This window comes from Balaenoptera borealis, assembly GCF_965194805.1.
Source record: "Balaenoptera borealis genome assembly, chromosome: 6".
In the NCBI taxonomy this organism is placed as follows: Eukaryota; Metazoa; Chordata; class Mammalia; order Artiodactyla; family Balaenopteridae; genus Balaenoptera; species Balaenoptera borealis.
In genome coordinates, this window is record NC_138863.1 from 7,385,204 (window position 1) to 7,404,915 (window position 19,712).

The following is a 19,712-nucleotide window of genomic DNA, read 5'->3' on the forward strand; positions in this document are numbered from 1 at the left end:
TCTTGGGAAGAAAAGGTGTAGCTGGTGGACAGAGAGAAGTTACAGGTAGGACCAGGTTAGAAGCAGGAACCAGCCTCAGAACAGAGGGAGGAAGAGATTGATCGAAAATGCCAAATCTGCAGAGTTATAAAGGGGTCTGGGGCTGGGGACCAGAGGCGTCTATGGAGCAGGGAGAACAGAAGATTAGGAAAGAGTAGGTGATGAAGAAGGGAGGACGCAGAAATTTGAAAGTGGATTAAAAAGGAGGATGGATTCATCAGTGGAGAGGGCAGTGCCGCTCAGATTGGTACCCTAAATAATAGTGTTGGGTACACAGCTGAAAAGCAAAGAGAAAACACAAGGAAGAGAGTGTGGGAAGAAAGCGAGCCAGAGAGCGCAGCAAACGTCAAGGAAAAGCTGCTCAAATGATAACTATGGAAACAGATCCATTTTTATGTTTGAAAATATTTTTTATTATAAAAGTACTCGCATATTTTAAATTATTTTTTTAAATTTCCAACCTCCAGATGTATACCAAGAAAATTAAATCATAAAAACTATCTTGGAATACAGGTAAATGCCCCACGATGTGTCCCAAAATGTTATTCGTTTTCTCCTGAGTCTTGCATATTTAGGATTTCATACTTTCCCTGTCCTAAAGAGTTTCCACATGCATGTTCAACTGCTCTTCTCACTTTCCTTCTGGTCAGAGAGTCCCCTCTCTTTTTCAGTAACTGTTATTCACAGTTGCAATAGTAAAGCAGTGCATGTTTACAGTTTGAAATTTTTTTAGAGTTCAAAAACATATAAAGGAAAAAATTTAAATCCCCCCCGGACCTACCCAGGACCCTTAGGTTCTCTCCCATTTCAAGTAACCCACTGGTGACAGTTTCTTCTATGGCTTTCTCCGAAATGTTGTATAAATAACAAGCATGATGTACTTCTTAGTTCTCAGCACCACCAAGAGCTGAGGATACAAGCAGTTTGACCCAAAATCTACTTGGCCACTGACCTCATGCAGCTTAGTTGACATGGGCAGAGACGTGGCTTTATATCTCTCATGTAAAACAAAACAAAACACCTGAGCAGTATTGTGCATGCTGCTCTGCTCCTGGCCTTTTTCCAAGAATACGTCATGGGGTCCTCCACGTCCTTTTCATTGACTGCCTAGTAGTGATTATTTACATGGATGTATCATAATGCACTTAACTGATCCCCTGCTGATAGACATCCTGATTGTTTCCATTATTTTTGCTAAAACAAACAATGCAATAACAAGTATCCCTTTAAATATACCCTTGTTCATGTTTTTGTTTACCTATAGGATAAATTCCCAGAGGTAAAAATCCCTGGGTCAAAGCTCATGAGTATCTCTGCAGCAGACATCTGCCATTCTTTCACAACTGTTCTGCATCTGAAGTACGTTCCCATGTTTGGGGGAAATAAGCATCTTGGTGGGAGACAGAGCTCACCTCGCCTTACAGAAGACAAATGGTCCAGATCCTAACCCTTCCCATCTCCAACAGGTGGGCGTGTAACTGGACTCAGCCTCAGACTCTGAATCTGGAGTAAGCACCTGAAGAAGCAGGACACCCCAAAGTTCTTATCAACCAGGGCAGGGGCACCAGGCCTGGCTTGTTCCCATGGCATGCTTTCGGCCGTAGTGCCCAGCCACCTGGCCTCCTGCCTGTTTTCTTAGCCTGGTCCCCCAACCCCGCTAGTGATTCTGCAAGCTCCTCCTTGTCTTTTCAATCAATTCTGCTTCTGCTTAAGTCAGCCCACTTAGATTCTGTTACTTGTAGTTAAGAACCCCGACTGATTCTGTAGTAGCCAACCTCCACGATGGCTCCCAATAATTCTGACCAGTCGGGCTGACCTGTGTAGCCAGTAGGATATTATGGAAATGACAGAACGTGCTTTATTTATTTATTTATTTTGGCTGCACAGGCTCTTAATCACAGCGTGCGGACTTCTCTAGCTGCAGTATGTAGGATCTCAGTTCCCCGACCAGGGATGGAACCCAGGCCCCCTGCATTGGGAGTGCAGAGTCTTAACCAATGGACCACCAGGGAAGTCCCCATAGATCATGATTTCTAAAACTTGGTCTTAAAAGACATTGCAGCTTACCCCTTTCTTGTATCACTTACTTTGAGGGAAACCAACTGCTATGCTATGAGGACACTCTAGCAGTCCAGTGGAGAGGTCCACGTGGCAAGTAACAGAGGCTTCTGGCCAACAGCCAACACCAACTTGTGAACCACGTGAGTGGTGGATGAGATCTTCCAGCCCCAGTCAAGCTTTTAGATGGCAGCAGCCCCAGTTGGCGTTTTGACTTCTCATAAGAGACCCTGAGCTAGAACCCAGCGAAACCACTTCTGAATTCCTGACCCTCAGAAACTGTGTGAGATAATAAATGTTAATTATTGTTTTAAGCCACTAAGTTAGGGGATGATTTGTTAAAGCAGAAATAAATGACTAATACAAATACAATTTAAAATTTTAACAGTCTACCAAATTGCTCTTCCAAAGGACAACAGCAATGTACACTCCCACCAATACCATGTGGTAGAGTGCCAGAAGCGATTGGTTTTGGAAAGGAGAGGAAGGGAGCAGGGAAACTGACCCCCGATAAGGTCCCATCTTCAGTGCCTCCCTAAGCTGTAGAATTGTAAGTTGGCCCCCTAGAACCAGTTGGCCTCCCCCACAACCAGTCAGGCTGGTGGGTAGGGATGTGGCCAGAATCTGGCCTGGTGTACAAGCAGGGTCAGAGAGGAGAAATCTGAGCAGGGACAAGGCCACAGGTGTCAGGTCACATGATCAGGCCAGGAGGGCTCAGCAAGTGTCAGCTGCAGGGGCGTGGCAGGTGAACAGGCAGATTGGCAGAAATCTCTCCAGGCTGGTTGGGAAAGGAGACTCAAAAAAACAGAGGAGCTGGGTGAGTGGGCATCTGGGCTTGGGGCCAAGGCAGCAGCCAGGACTGAGCGTTTCTGGGCCACCCTGGCCTGGAGTCCTTCGCATGTGACTTTAAAGACCCAGGGCTCAGAAGGAGACAGAACTGTAGCAGTGCAAGGTAGAAGACAGAGAGGGGACCCGTATGTCCTGAGCACTAAATATATGCCAGGGATGGAATCTGCCAGGTAGACAATCACCATTCCCATTTTACAGAAGAGGAAACGGAGGCTCAGTGAGGCTACATTACTAGCCTAGTATCTGATTGCAACTCCTATTACATCACGCAGTCTCCAGGGCAGAGGCAGAACTGATTGGTGTGCTGGTGTTCCCTATTTCTCAGTCAAAGGGGGGCCTTTGGGGAGTAGCCTCATCACCTTTCCAGTGAGACAGATGTCCGCGCAATCTCCGCTGTCCTCACTTTCAGAGCTGTCCTCTCAGGCTAGGCTCCCACGTCAGGTGCTGAGAAGGTCCCTGAGTCAGTGGCAGTGGTCTTCCCTCGCCCATCTCTGTGTGCTCCAGCAAACCTGGTACGTCCTTGTGAAACAAACATGCATGTGCGGTGGGAGTTTGTCACATGCGAGGCAGCATACTAGGCCTACAGCAGTGGGTAAGGCAGTTTCTGCCCTTCAAAGAGTCCATAGTCCAAAGAAGGAGGAAGAGAAGAAAAGACAAGGATACTGCATAATGTCATAAGGATTACAATAGAGAAAAACTTAGGGTGAAATGGGAGCCCTGAGAAGGGGCACCTAGGCTGCAAGCATTAAGAAAGCTTCCTGAAGATAATCTCTTAGCTGAGTCACAAACAATGAGAAATAGTTTGCCAGGGGAAGGGAGGGAGTGCCAGGCACAGGGAACAGCATGTGCAGAAGTCTGGAGGAGTGGCACTTTCTAGGAACTGCTAGGTATTGCATATTCCGGGAGTATACCATTTGGAAGGGAGGGGGAAGGGCAAGAGATGAAGCAGGAGGCGGTGAGCAGGGCCCAGATCCTGAAGGTGGGGAGCCAAAAACTGAAGGAGAGATATTAGCAATGGTTCGCAGTTTATTAAGATTATTCTAACGGCAGTTTGGACAGTCAGGGCAAAATGAGGGCAGGGAAACCAGTTCGGAGGCCACTGTAGAGACCCAGGAAAGAACCAATGAAGGCCATGGCCATGGAGATGGAGGATGGGAACTGTGGGTAAGAAGCATGAAGGGAACACTATCTATAGGACTTCATGACCAAGAGGGGGCAAAGAAGTGCTGCCTCTGGCCTTTGTAGTTCCATAACCCAATATTTGTCCCTTTTTTTCCCTTAAGTTCTTTGGTGTTACATTTTCTATCATTTGCAATCAAGAGGTTTTAGCTCTTACATGGCTCTAGTTGTCCACAGAGGGAAATGGACATTTGAAGTAATTACACTGTTGTCGCCATTCCTTCCTTCCTTCTTTTTTCTTTTCTTTTCTTTCTTTTTTTAAATTAATAGATTTTATTTTTTGGAGCAGTTTTAGGTTACAGAAAAACTTAGCAGAAAGTTCAGAGTTTCATATACCCCTTTCCTCCCTCCCCCTCCAGTTTCACCTATTATTAATATCTTGCATTAGTGTGGTACATTTGTTACAACCGGTGTGCTCATATTGGCACATTATTATTAACTAAAGTCCATAGTAACATTAGGGTCCACTCTTTGTGTTATACATTCTATGTGGATTTTGACAAATGTATAATGACCATTATAGCATCATACGGAATGTTTCACTGCTCTAAAAATCCCCTATTCATCCCTCCCTCCCCACCCTAACCCCTGATAACCCTAATCTTTTCACTCCCTTCATAGTTTTGCCTTTTCCAGAATTTCATATAGTTGGAATCATATACAATGCAACCTTTCCAGATTGGCTTCTTTCATTTAGCAACATGCACTTAAGTTTCCTCCATGTCATTTTGTGACTTGATAGCTCATTTCTTTTCAACAGTGAATAATATTTCTTTTTATGGCTGAATTAATATTCCATTGTATGGATCGACCACAGTTTGTTTATCCATTCACCTGTTGAAGAATACCTTGGTTGCTTCTAAGTTTTGAACTATGAATAAAGCTGCTATCAACATTCGTGTGCAGGTTTTTGTGCGGACAAAGTATCTCAGCTCATTTGGATAAATACCAAGAAGCACGATTGCTGGATTATATGGCAAGAGTCTCTCCAGGCCTTTTTCATATCCACTTCCTCTGGTGGGGAGGTTGGGGTGACCCTACATGGAAAAAGGATGCCTGAGAATTGTAGGTCTTGGGTTTGTGCAGAAACAGAAATTATTCTCCCTGGGGAGCTCTAAGGGTGTTCTTTTAGGCCAGGGGTCTTTACCTAGGTCCCCTAAATACCCTGGAATTATACATGGGAGGGAAGGGTCATTGGCCCTCATCAGAGTTTCAAAGGGTCCAGGAAGCAAGAGAAATTAAGCTGCAGATTTTACCTGCAGCTGAAAGACTCCTCAGTGATGGGAAAGGGAAGAGTAGCTGACAGGCAACCTCAGTACTCAGAATGCCCCGGAGTGAAAGCCAAACCTCTAATCACCATTTCTAACTCTACTTCGGGGACTTGGTGTGAAACAGGAGCCTAGGCTGGATGTGGCCCCCACGGAAAACACCCTTCTCTCCCCTCCAATTCACAGAAGACTAGAAGCACATTGATGTGATGGCAAAGTCCATTTGCACTGTTTATTGAAAAAGAACAGCCGTAAGGTAAAAATGCAGATGTTTTCTTTTTTGTAGAGACAGCAGGTAAAAAAGAGAAGAAATAAATATGATGTTAGAAATTCTTTTATAAAATACAAAAAACCCCTGATATTTGTGAGCAATCCCAAGAACTCATAACATATAAAAAATTATGCTGAAGAACAGCTTCACCCCAGCACCTTAGAGCAGAGGTTGGAAACCAGTTAGATGGTGAGGATGGTCATGACTTTTGGGATTTTGAAAGGCTCTGGGTTTGTCACTTGGGAATGTCAGGGGTCTACTGTAATATAATTTGCATAAAGTCAGAGTTAACAGGAATTCTTCTACTCATTAATATTACTTATAATCATTCTTTCATTCTTACAGTTAAGTAGCACAGTATTTAGTGGTAGGAAAACAAAAGGCTGAAGTGGGAAGAGGAATGAAAAGGATAGATACAGGGGGAATGCTAAGAGGACAGGAGAAAGGTGATGGGAAGGAACAGAATCTCCTATCCTTTCACTATTTTGTGTCATCTCAGCAGCATGCCGTGCCCCCTATTGGAGAGGGGATAGGGAGTGGTCCAGCCTGGCCTGCCTTAAACCTCACCATCATCAGAGGACAGAAGATGCAAAAGCACCCGGCAGGATCAGGCTAAGGATGAGAACAGGGAAGTGGGATGAGAAACAAAGGAGAGAGGGGCATGACGGGAAAAGGCACAGAAAAGGATTACCCAAGACAATGGGCAACATTAACGCCATAGGCCTCCAGGGACTATCTCCTCTGAGGACCACCAAAGAAAGTAGTATCTGTACAAATTAACACAGCAGACCACTCTTTGCTGTGGAGTTGGAAAGAGACAAGGAACAAGCAAAGGTTGCCAAGTAGAGGCACATTCCGGCCACAGGGAAGGACAGAGGAAGGCGAGCAGGAGAGGGACTTGAGGGGGGCAGTTGCAACTTCTGGGAGGGGCTCCCAAATGGGGATGAGAGCCGCCCCCCGCCACACCGATGAGGTTAAGGAGTTTGCGCTGGGTGCTGGTTGTGAAGGCTTGTTGGGGCAAAGGGTCAGCAGGGGCGAGGATGCCCGGCCAGCTCTCCCCGGGGCATCTGTGAGGCACAGCGGTGGCCAGAGGTCAAGGTCAGCCCAACTATGTACTGAAAGCGGCCTTGAGTTCCCGGAAGGCTGCCTGGCGGAGCCTCCTCTTCTCTTCCGCCTGCTTCCGCTCATCTTGCTCCGCTTTTAGCTCCGCTTCAAACTTACTGGCACAGTTCAAGGCTTGGACCTGCAGAGAAACAGCGAGGACAGACCAACAGAGTGAGAGAGGAAAGAGAAACCTGGAAAGGGAGCAGCCCATCAGACAGAATTCGCTTGTCTCCAGCCACGTGACCTGGGATCCTGGTCCTGTTGGGGACCTGACCCCAGCCCAATACTCCCTCCCCTTGGTCTTCCAGTGTTTGCTTTCTAACAGCGAGGACACCGTCACTTTATTTGCTGCTGTGTTACACATGCCCCTTCCTATCTGCTGGGGTTGGCTTTTCCACCTCAGCTTCTTTTTCAGGATTCCCTTAACATCCACGCCTATTGCCCACTTCTACTTTCCACCTTTAATTTCACAGTAATATTCTTTAGTTCTAGGGGAAAACAAAAACCAAATGAGCTTCCTGCAGGCATTTCGAATAGGATTGCATCAATCTGCCTGTGGCAAAGGGATATCTTTATAATGTACAGTTTTCCCTGATTGACTCAGTTTTCATTCAGTACTGGTTGTTTTGGGGTTTTTTTAATGTTACCAACTAAAATTTTCAGCTTTCTCTGAATCAATCCTTCTAAATTTACTTCCAAATACTGAATGTTTTTTGTTGGCATTGTGAATGGATATGAATCCATCTTCAATAATACAGTATCAGATAAATCCATCTTATCCTCTATTCTAGGACAGATTCTTTTTTTTTTCCTCTCTGTGTGTCTCATCAATTTGGTAGAATTTGCAAACACGTTGGGCATGTACATTATTTTTAATAAAAACTGCTAAACTGCTCTCCAAACAGCTGCTCCAGTTTGCACCCCACCATCACGGAATGCAAGCGCTCATTTCCCAACCTTACCAACGCTTATCATTAACCTTTTTCCTGTTTGCCAATCTGATAGGCAAAAAAATTGGCACCTTCTTTTATTTCCTCTTTGGTGAATTACCCATTTGTATGCTTTGCCCATTTTTCTGTTCAGTTGGTTTTTTTTTTTTCCTTTAATTTGCAACTCTTCACCTAATTTAGGTTTAGTCCCCCATTATATATTTTTCTTCAGTTACTTTCCTCTAGTCTTTTGTTTGTCTTTTAACTTCAAGGTATCTCGGGTCACACAAATATTTAAATTTTGATGTCATCAAAAATTTCAACAGAGACTGCTCTTTCTTGACTCTGGCAAGAAGTCCAGGTTGGAGTTTACTATCTACCCATCCTCTCCAAGCATCCATAGAACCCTACAACCAGGGTTCACACTCCCATCCCCTAGTGTGTTGGCCTCGCCCTAGTTTACTTTCTAACCCAAAAAGGATGCCTGACCAATCTCTGCAACACACCTGTCACAGTACCTCCGACTCCCAGGACCTGCACTTCTTTTTTTTAGGACCTGCACTTCTGCCTGACACACTTCACCTCTCCCCTCCCAGTCTGCCAAGTGCTGCCCTTGGACCAAGGACTTTGTTCCTGCTTGCAGGCTGAGAACGTGTTTTTCTTAGAAGTCTCACAAGGACGGTGTCTGGACCCACTGGGAGGTGAGGATTTCCAGTTTGGGCTGGGCCTTCAGTAAAGCTCAGCCCTCCTCCTCCCATCTCTTTCCCCACAGCGGTCATCCAAACAGCCGCAGCCTTTAAGGATCCTGCCACTCTCAGCAGCCCACCTCCTCCCTCATTTAGAAAACACAGAGGAATGCAGTCCGTCCACTCTGGACTCCTCTCCCACCCATTTTATCCCTCCCCCTTTCCCTGTGCTTCTGGAAGTGAGACCCTGGGCGCTTCATTGAACATCTCTAGGCTCAGAGGTGTACTGGCTGGTACCTGCTTGCAAGCCAGTTGTTTGATTTTCAGGAATTTTATGAGCTGGTTATTAAATATAGCCATTGTTAGGGACTTCCCCGGTGGTCCAGTGGTTAAGACTTTGCCTTCCTATGCAGGGGGTGCGGATTCGATCCCTGGTTGGGGAGCTAAGATCCCACATGCCTCACAGCCAAAAAGCCAAAACATAACAAACAGAAGCAATATTGTAACAAACTGAGTAAAGCCTTTAAAAATCGTCCACATCAAAAAAATCTTAAGGGACTTCCCTGGTGGCACAGTGGCTAAGAATCCGCCTGCCAATGCAGGGGGGGCACGGGTTCGAGCCCTGGTCCGGGAAGATCCCACATGCTGCGAAGCAACTGAGCCCGTGCACCACAATTACTGAGCCTGCGCTCTGGAGCCCGTGAGCCACAACTACTGAGCCCACGTGCCACAACTACTGAAGCCTGCGCGCCTAGAGCCCGTGCTCTGCAACAAGAAAAGCCACAGCAGTGAGAAGCCCACGCACCGCAACCAAGAGTAGCCCCGGCTCACCGCAACGAGAGAAAGCCCGCGCGCAGCAATGAAAGACCCAACGCAGCCAAAAAAAAAAAAAAAAAAGTTTATAACAAAAAAATCTTAAAAAAAATATAGGGCTTCCCTGGTGGCGCAGTGGTTAAGAATCCGCCTGCCAATGCAGGGGACACGGGTTCAAGCCCTGGTCCGGGAAGATCCCACATGCCGCAGAGCAACTAAGCCCGTGCGCCACAACTACTGAGCCTGCACTCTAGAGCCTGCGAGCCACAACTACTGAGCCCACGAGCCACAACTACTGAAGCCCGCACGCCTAGGGCCCGTGCTCTGCAACAAGGGAAGCCACTGCAGTGAGAAGCCTGCGCGCCGCAACGAAGAGTAGCCCCCGCTCTCCACAACTAGAGAAAGCCCTCGGGCAGCAACAAAGATCCAACCCAGCCAAAAATAAATAAATAAATTAATTAATTAATTAAAAAAATATATATAGTCGTTGTTAAAAATTAGATTTATATACTTTCACAATTAAATAAATTATATTACAAACAAAAGTAATACATACTTAAAAGTCATCACTTCCTGATTATTTTACTACATTTTACTACTATTTGTGTTCTTGAGGTTACCTACATCTGTTATATCTCTAAGGTGGAAATCCTATATGATGACATGCTACCACGAATCTTCCCAACTCCGCGTTCAACAGCATCCTGTTGGTAGCTTGAAAGCAACCCCAGTGGGAGTATTTACATCTTGGAACAACTATGCTACAAACAAGGGTTTGATTATTGTTTCATTGACTGTCTAGACAATCTTTTCTTTTTTTTTAATCTGAAAGTTGAATCTCAATCTTAGTGTTTTTTGGGTTTTTAAAAAATTTATTTATTTATTTATTTATTTATTTATTTATTTATTTATTTTTGGCTGTGTTGGGTCTTCGTTTCTGTGCTAAGGCTTTCTCTAGTAGCAGCAAGCGGGGGCCACTCTTCATCGCGGTGTGCGGGCCTCTCACTATCGTGGCCTCTCTTGTTGCGGAGCACAGGCTCCAGACGTGCAGGCTCAGTAGTTGTGGCTCACGGGCCCAGTTGCTCCGCGGCATGTGGGATCTTCCCAGACCAGGGCTCGAACCCGTGTCCCCTGCATTGGCAGGCAGATTCTCAACCACTGCGCCACCAGGGAAGCCCTAGACAATCTTTTCTTGAGGAAGTGATGGAAAAAATGTTAAAAATGCAGATTAAACTTAAACATGTATAGTGTTTGTAGCCTTTACATTGTGAATAGCTCCAAGATGGAGAGAATGTTCTTCCAATATTTGAAAACTATTATCAAATTCAGTGAAGATGTTGCTCACGTCGTTGATGAATGAATGAAGTTCTGATATATGTCCTTTCACTTTTTTCTTAGAAATTAATTTTAAACAAAATACCAACCAACATTCATGTTGGAATTACATTTTTTATTTTTTGGCCGCACCACACAGCATGTGGGATCTTAGTTCCCCAACCAGGGATCGAGCCTGTTGTCCCTGCATTGGAAGCACAGAGTCTTAACCACTGGACCGCCAGGGAAGTCCCCGGAACTACATTCTTTTGTCAGTTGCAATCATAGGCTGCCTACAGATGCAAGAGTCCAGCAAAGGGGGATTCCTGCTCTGTCCAGTGGTTAGGACTCCTCCACACTTCCACTGCAGGGAGCACAGGTTAGATCCCTTATCAGGGAACTAAGATCCCCCATGCCACGCAGTGCAGCCAAAAAAAAAAAAAAGAGTCCAGCAAAAATCAAGGAGCCATTCTTTAAGAATCAATAGGTGGGGGCTTCCCTGGTGGCGCAGCGGTTGAGAGTCTGCCGGCTGATGCAGGGGACACGGGTTCGAGCCCTGGTCTGGGAAGATCCCACATGCCGCGGAGCAACTGGGCCCGTGAGCCACAACTACTGAGCCTGCGCGTCTGGAGCCTGTGCTCCACAACAAGAGAGGCCACGACAGTGAGAGGCCTGCGCACCACGATGAGGAGTGACCACCGCTTGCCGCAACTAGAGAAAGCTCTAGCACAGAAACGAAGACCCAACATAGCAATCAATCAATCAATCAATAAATAAATCTTTAAAAAAAAAAAAAAAAAAAAGAATCAATAGGTGGACTTCCTTGGTGGCGCCGTGGTTAAGAATCTGCCTGCCAATGCAGGGGACACAGGTTAGACCCCTGGTCTGGGAAGATCCCACATGCCGCGGAGCAACTAAGCCTGTGCGCCACAACTACTGAGCCTGCGCTCTAGAGCCCGCGAGCCACAGCTACTGAGCCCGTGTGCCACAACTACTGAAGCCCGCGCTCCTAGAGCCCGTGCTCCGCAACAAGAGAAGCCACCGCAATGAGAAGCACGCGCACCACAATGAAGAATAGCCCCCGCTCGCCGCAACTAGAGAAAGCAGCGCACAGCAACAGAGAACCAAAGCAGCCAAAAATAAATAAATTTATTTAAAAAAAAGGAATCAATAGGCTATATGGAATCTACAATTAAAATAGTATATATTTTATTATTTGCAAATTGTGTGCTACATATTTTTTATATCTGCAAAATATATTTATAATAAACTTAGGCATATATATATATATAGTTTGTCCAGACAGCCATTTGCTTAACATATATCAACAAACCACTGTCTAAGCTTCAATTTCCTCATCTGCAAAGTGGGTCAGTAACACCTACCTCCAGAGTGACTCTGTGTGAGCATTAGATAACACAGGAATCTGAAGCACTCAGCAGAGGGTCTGGCCAATCATCAGCACTCACATGTTTGTCAGTCACCCCACCTGCCCATTCCTGGCCAGGCCAGAGGAGGGTTGGGGGCCCTTGTAATTACTTTACTTGGGCTCCTTCTTCTCCACATTAAAAGTCTACCTTGGGGCTTCCCTGGTGGCGCAGTGGTTGAGAATCTGCCTGCCAATGCAGGGGACACGGGTTCGAGCCCTGGTCTGGGAAGATCCCACATGCCGCGGAGCAACTGGGCCCGTGGGCCACAACTGCTGAGCCTGCGCGTCTGGAGCCTGTGCTCTGCAACAAGAGAGGCCGCAACAGTGAGAGGCCCGCACACCGCGATGAAGAGTGGCCCCCGCTTGCCGCAACTAGAGAAAGCCCTCGCACAGAAACGGAGACCCAACACAGCCAAAAATTAAATAAATAAAAATAATAAAATTAAAAAAAAAAAAGAAAAGACAAAAAAATAAAAAAATAAAAATAAAGAGGCTTGGGTAGGAGGGACGCTAAAAAAAACCCAACAGTGTACCCTTCGGATGAAGGGGCGGATCTTCCCTTGCCTGAAGTCACCTCGGACTTAACAGTAAAACCCAGCTTATCACTTTTCCTCCATAAACCATTCACATTCACGGGCACGGGTCCTGTCTTGATTTTTTTAAACATCAACCCCTGGCCACACAACTCCAATAACCTCGTGGCATTATACTTTCCACCTCCAATCAAGTGGTCATAAATACTGAGAGTTCTAGGGAGTTGGGGATTCATCCTTATCTCCTCCCCAGCCCCTCTGTCACGCTCTTCATCGGACCTGCAATTCTTCTCCAGCCATCTACGGAGGCCTCCCTGAGTCCAGCCTCCCCCGGGGCAAGTCTGTCCCCACAGTGCCCACCGCTGATCACATCAAGGCCCTGCTCTCCAAGCCTGGCTATGCACTGGATCCACCTGCAGAGCCCAGGTAGAGTTGGGTGAGGTCTGGGAAGCTGGTTGGCAGATAATTCTGGTGATCAGCAGTCTGGGGAAGGCCTGACCCTCAGGGGAGCCCAGAGCTCCCTGTCCAACTGCATCCCGTATGGACAGAGGCCAGCCTCCAAACACTCGCCCCCCCGCCATGCCTTGGAGCCTTTGCTCTTGCTGTTTCCACGGCAGGAACGCCTTCCCTTCCCTGATTACAAGGTGAATCCCCATTCACCTCTGAACATCTGTAGCAAATGTCAGCTCCTTTATGGCCTTCTCCGAAACTTGGGCAATAATTCCTTCCATTCGTCATTCATGCAAACATTTCCTGAGGACCATTATTTTTTTTTTTAATTTTTTTTTTAAACATCTTTATTGAAGTATAATTGCCTTACAATGGTGTGCCAGTTTCTGCTTTATAACAAAGTGAATCAGTTATACATATACATATGTTCCCATATCTCTTCCCTGTTGCATCTCCCTCCCTCCCACCCTCCTCATCCCACCCCTCTAGGTGGTCACAAAGCACCGAGCTGATCTCCCTGTGCTATGCGGCTGCTTCCCACTAGCTATCTATTTTACATTTGGTAGTGTATATATGTCCGTGACACTCTCTCACCTTGTCACATCTCACGCCTCCCCCTCCCCATATCCTCAAGTCCATTCTCTAGTAGGTCTGTGTCTTTATTCCCGTCTTGCCACTAGGTTCTTCATGGTCTTTTTTTTTTTTTTTTTTTCCTTAGATTCCATATATATGTGTTAGCATACGGTATTTGTTTTTCTCTTTCTGACTTACTTCACTCTGTATGACAGACTCTAACTCCATCCACCTCATTACAAATACCTCCATTTCATTTCTTTTTATGGCTGAGTAATATTCCATTGTATATATGTGCCACATCTTCTTTATCCATTCATCTGTCGATGGACATTTAGGTTGCTTCCATGTCCTGGCTATTGTAAATAGAGCTGCAGTGAACATTGTGGTACATGACACTTTTTGACCTATGGTTTTCTCAGGGTATATGCCCAGTAGTGGGATTGCTGGGTCGTATGGTAGTTCTATTTGTAGTTTTTTAAGGAACCTCCATACTGTTCTCCATAGTGGCTGTATCAATTTACATTCCCACCAACAGTGCAAGAGGGTTCCCTTTCCTCCACACCCTCTCCAGCATTTATTGTTTCTAGATTTTTTGATGATGGCCATTCTGACCGGTGTGAGATGATATCTCACTGTGGTTTTGATTTGCATTTCTCTAATGATTAGTGATGTTGAACATCCTTTCATGTGTTTGTTGGCAATCTGTATATCTTCTTTGGAGAAATGTCTATTTAGGTCTTCTGCCCATTTTTGGATTGGGTTGTTCGTTTTTTTGTTATTGAGCTGCATGAGCTGCTTGTAAATCTTGGAGATTAATCCTTTGTCAGTTGCTTCATTTGCAAATATTTTCTCCCATTCTGATGGTTGTCTTTTGGTCTTGTTTATGGTTTCCTTTGCTGTGCAAAAGCTTTTAAGTTTCATTAGGTCCCATTTGTTTATTTGTGTTCTTATTTCCATTTCTCTGGGAGCTGGGTCAAAAAGAATCTTGCTGTGATGTATGTCATAAAGTGTTCTGCCTATGTTTTCCTCTAAGAGTTTGATAGTGTCTGCCCTTACACTTAGGTCTTTAATCCATTTTGAGTTTATTTTTGTGCATGGTGTCAGGGAGTGTTCTAATTTCATACTTTTACATGTACCTGTCCAATTTTCCCAGCACCACTTATTGAAGAGGCTGTCTTTTCTCCACTGTACATGCTTGCCTCCTTTATCAAAGATAAGGTGACCATATGTGTGTGGGTTTATCTCTGGGCTTTCTATCCTGTTCCATTGATCTATATTTCTGTTTTTGTGCCAGTACCAAACTGTCTTGATTACTGAAGCTTTGTAATATAGTCTGAAGTCAGGGAGCCTGATTCCCCCGGCTCCATTTTTCGTTCTCAAGATTGCTTTGGCTATTCGGGGTCTTTTGTGTTTCCATACAAATTGTGACATTTTTTGTTCTAGTTCTGTGAAAAATGCCAGTGGTAGTTTGATAGGGATTGCATTGAATCTGTAGATTGCTTTGGGTAGTAGAGTCATTTTCACAATGTTGATTCTTCCAATCCAGGAACATGGTATATCTCTCCATCTATTTGTATCATCTTTAATTTCTTTCATCAGTGCCTTATAATTTTCTGCGTACAGGTCTTTTGTCTCCTTAGGTAGGTTTATTCCTAGATATTTTATTCTTTTTGTTGCAATGGTAAATGGGAGTGTTTTCTTAATTTCACTTTCAGATTTTTCGTCATTAGTGTATAGAAATGCAAGAGATTTCTGTGCATTAATTTTGTATCCTGCTACTTTACCAAATTCATTGATTAGCTCTAGGAGTTTTCTGGTAGCATCTTTAGGATTCTCTATGTATAGTATCATGTCATCTGCAAATAGTGACAGCTTTACTTCTTCTTTTCCGATTTGGATTCCTTTTATCTCTTTGTTTTCTCTGATTGCTGTGGCTAACACTTCCAAAACTATGTTGAATAATAGTGGTGAGAGTGGGCAACCTTGTCTTTTTCCTGATCTTAGTGGAAATGGTTTCAGTTTTTCACCATTGAGGACAATGTTGGCTGTGGGTTTGTCATATATGGCCTGAGGGCCATTATTAGTCAAGCACTGTAATTACAAACATAACACACCTGCCTTTGAATCTGTGGGTGAGGAGGCAGATGTATAAACACAAAAAATTTTATTGCTATTCTTTTCATCTTTTCTCCTTGTTGTAAAAATAATGCACACACATTATAAAACCTTACAAAATTATAGAAAATAAGTTCCTCTGACATCACTATTACTAATACTTTAGTATATAATTATCCAGGTTGTACTTAACTATTTAATGAAATTGGGTTTCAAACATACTGTTTTGCCTAATTCGTTCGGGACATCTGTCCACACATAAATGCAGCTGCATCTCATTCTTTGAGAGCTGCAGGGTGTACAAATGTGTGGGTGCACCACAGTGGACTCAATTCCCTGGTAGTGGAAGTTTTGGTTGTTTCCAATTTTCCTCTGTTATAACAATAGTGTACGAAAATCCTTGTCTATACATCTATGTGCATTTTCATGAGTATCTCTGAAGGATAAAATCCTCGAGGCAGATTTCCAGAGGTGAAGGATATGAAATGTTAACAGTTGGCCCCAAACTGCTCTCCAAAAAGTTGGGTCAATTTATACTCTTACCAAGAGCGTCCAAGAATGCCTTGAACAGATAAATTATAATACTGCTTCCATTCATAATAGAGGCACCCAGAAGAGCATGGACAGTCTCAGCCCCGAGAGTCAGGAAAAGCAGCCAAGAAGAGGCAGCTCTTTAAGGTGGGTTTGATAGAATGAGTAGAGTTCTCGTGGAAGAGGCATTTGGGTGGGACATTCCAGGCAGAGGAAACAGCAGGTATTGAGACCCAGTTGTGAAAAGACGTGGCAGTACTTGAAGAACTGTGCATAGGGGTGAAGAAGGCTGGAGCTGGGATCAGAGCCAGATTATAAAAGGTTGGGAATGCCCAGATAAGACATTCCCAGAGATTCCATACAGACTTGAGCACTCGGCATATCGAGCTACAGCAGTGTGCTGAAAACAGGGTCCTGTTAACTTTGGATTTCAATCCCAGGCCTCTGCCCAAGGTATCTCGGGAGATCTGCAAGTGGTGACTCAGTCAATGAATAGAGAGGACTCATCCCACCATCCCTCCTCTCTACTCATCATTATCAATGCAAGTTTCTCCAGAGCTTGATTTGGTGTCTGGCATTTCTGGAACTGAGTTGAACCAATGTTAAGTCATGAAGGAAGGGCCAAACCACTTTCAGGATTGGATATACGATGCTGGTGTTGAAGGTGCAGTGAGTGGTCCGCCTGTCCCTGAAACTGCCAGGTGACAGCAGTAGGGGATTCAGGCATAAGGAGGCCACCACGATTCACAGTTTACATACTGGCAGAAAGATGATGGACTCTTGTCTCCAAGGCAACGTCACAGAGAAGTGAAGAGAGAGTGCTGCTTAGGGGCCTGAGCAGGCTGGGCTGTATCACCAGGACACTTTGTCTCTGGGCAAACTCCTGGAATAAGCCAAAACTCCACAAGAGTCTGGCTGTCTCCTGCCTGGAGTGGAAGGGAGTCCCAACAGCTCATGTCACATACAGAGTGCTCTCGGTGAGCCAGGAGCTTGCTAAACACTTTATACACATGAGTGCATTTAATCCTCATGGCAATCCCATTATCAACCCCATTATACAGATGAGGAAACTAAGGCACAGACAGGCGACAGGTAAGTGGAGGAGGCAGAATCTGAACCCAGGTAGCCTTATCCACTGCACTCCACTGCTGTGGAGGGGGATTCGGAGGGCTCTCCTGATCGCTCTTTCTGCCGGTGTGCCCTGCGTAGAGGAAAATGACAGCACCCAGCAGGGGTAAAATCACCATAAACGTTCAATGACTGTATGAACTCGTGAATGAATGGAAGCACCCAGAAGGGCTCCAAGACCAGGCACTGGAGATTCCTTCCCAGCTCCCAGCCATTGTCAATGATGCAAATACTTTTTCTGATTCAGGGCAAGCCACCAAGGCACCCTCCTTGAGCCCCATTATTCACTTGTTTACGCACAGGTGTCTACGATGCAAATATGCAGGTAGCTGTTCAAGTAACTCAGCTGAGGTTTGGGGTAAGGAGGGATTCTTTAGGAAAGTCTGGATTCAGAGTCCATCTGGCAGCATTGCACCAGCAAACCTGTTTGAATCTGAAACCAGGATCAAATGCATTTGCCGTCTGGCAGTTTTCCTGTTTTGTTTTTAATTTTCAGATGGCACACAAACGCACTCTCATTTCCCTACAATCTCACACGATTAAGCGCTTGCTGTTTCGCTTGTCCTGAGGGAGTTGATGAGCTGGTCGCTGGCTGGGAGCTCCTGCTGGGCAGGGTGCGCAGAGGGAGGGATCGCCCCGCACAGGAAGGAGGCACCTACCTTGGCTTCAAAGAAGTCCTTGGCACCTTTGACGCCCTCCAGGGCAACATCGATCTCAGAAAGCTTCGCCAGCGCCATCAGCCCACTGTCTTCCTGTAGTTCCCCCGCTGCGGCCTTGTGGAATATGAGCAGGAACTACAGGGGAAGGTTGATTAGGGTCAAAGTCAGCATCACCGAGAGATCTGCAACAGTCCCCTCTGGCCTGAGCTAGGGTCATTATAGCCAAGCCTATTAAAAGGGGTGTATGTGTGTCCGTGTGACAAATTATTTTGTCAAAGCTGAAAACATAGGGAATTCCCTGATGGTCCAGAGGTTAAGACTCTGCCCTTCCACTGCGGGGGGCATGGGTTCGATCCCTGTTCGGGGAACTAAGGTCCCACGTGACCCATGCCAAAAAAAAAAAGAAAGAAAGAAAGAAAGACAGAAACCAAACCTGCCTATTTTTCCACAAGGATGTAGGGGAATGGGCACCCTTATATCGAGTTGATGGGAGTGTAACTTGAATCAAAATTTTTGGAGGGCACTTTGGAAACATTTACCAAAGATAAAATGTTTTCACCCTACCAATCATTAATTCCACTGCTGGGAATCTATCCTTTAGAACCATTTACACAATAGTTTAAGAAGCATTGTCTGTAAAAGCAAAAAATTGGCAACATCCTAGTTAACAGCTATGAAAGAAAAAATCCAGTAGACCTGTATGTACTATTTTTTAAAACTAAATAATTCAATATTTCTGACATTTTTGAACCATTCCTATTTTCCATTTGTGTCCCATTTTTGGCATTAGACTATTTACCTTTTTTGGTGTTTTCTAAGAGATCTTTATAGAACCTTGTTCCAAATACTTTATGTTTCAAATACATTAGCTCTGTCACTTCCCTTTCAATTTTGTTTACAGCAAAATTTTTTCAAAAATTATCAATCTTTCCTTTTCTCTCACCAATGTTATGCTTAGAAAACCCTTCCTTGCCACCAAGGTTACAGAAACAATTGCCTGTGTTTTTGTCTACTGCCTTTATGACTTTTTTAAAAGCGTAAATATTTAATCTCAAATTTATTCTGATTTGTCATGTGAAGTTTATCATTAACCTTATTTTCTTCCAAATGGTTAGCTAGTAATCCCCACATCATTTATTGAATAATCCACCCCCTTCCTCCAGATTCAAAATGTGACCTGAATGAATTTGTCTTTAAAGCCAACTTGTACTAAGACCTCTGCAAAATAAATTTTTAAATAAATAAATAGGCCAACCTGAAAGAGCTGTCCCTGCCCCTCCCCACCCCCACCTGCACGTCCTTCCATCAACCCCAAGGACGTTTTATGGCTTTTTACTTCTCTTCTTTAAAAAATTTTTGTGAATTTATCTATCAGACATCTTCTATCCAACTTCCATAATTTATTTTTCCATCTAGAAAGAATAAAAATTGATGTATTCCAAGTCATCCCAGAAAGAGGCTCCTCCAGGTTTTCAAGTGCCTAAAATATGTGTGAAATTTCAGTTTTCAGGGGTTTTTTTCATGACCATCTCCTCTAAAGATTGTCTTCCCCAAGAGGAAAGAACATTAGCTAAAGCAGAGTGAGAGGTAAGACAACTTCAGCACGCTTTTTCCAAATTCCAACTTGTGTCTTTTACTGCCAACGCTCTTAATCCCTAGAGGGAAGCGTGTTTCATTAAGTGAAAGTCTCGGCTTCCACCACCACCACCCCAAAACGCCTTGCCAGCAAGCCTTTCTTTGTAATTCTTGCTTCAGGGGTCCTAACTCCACTGTGGACATCG

At 44.7% G+C, this 19,712-nt stretch overlaps 1 protein-coding gene across 2 annotated transcripts in view; it reads right to left on the reverse strand.

The window, feature by feature from the left end:
- Positions 1-5,600: 5,600 nt before the first annotated feature.
- EFHD1 (EF-hand domain family member D1) overlaps positions 5,601-19,712 on the reverse strand; it is a 42,707-nt gene continuing 28,595 nt past the window's right edge. For both annotated transcript variants that reach the window (XM_082395620.1, XM_082395619.1), the window contains exons 3-4: positions 17,932-18,066; positions 5,601-6,907 (exon numbers count right to left, since the gene is read on the reverse strand). In XM_082395620.1, the coding sequence (XP_082251746.1) occupies positions 6,773-6,907; positions 17,932-18,066 (270 nt within the window). In that variant the 3' untranslated portion in view covers positions 5,601-6,772. The remainder of the gene's footprint in view (positions 6,908-17,931; positions 18,067-19,712) is intronic.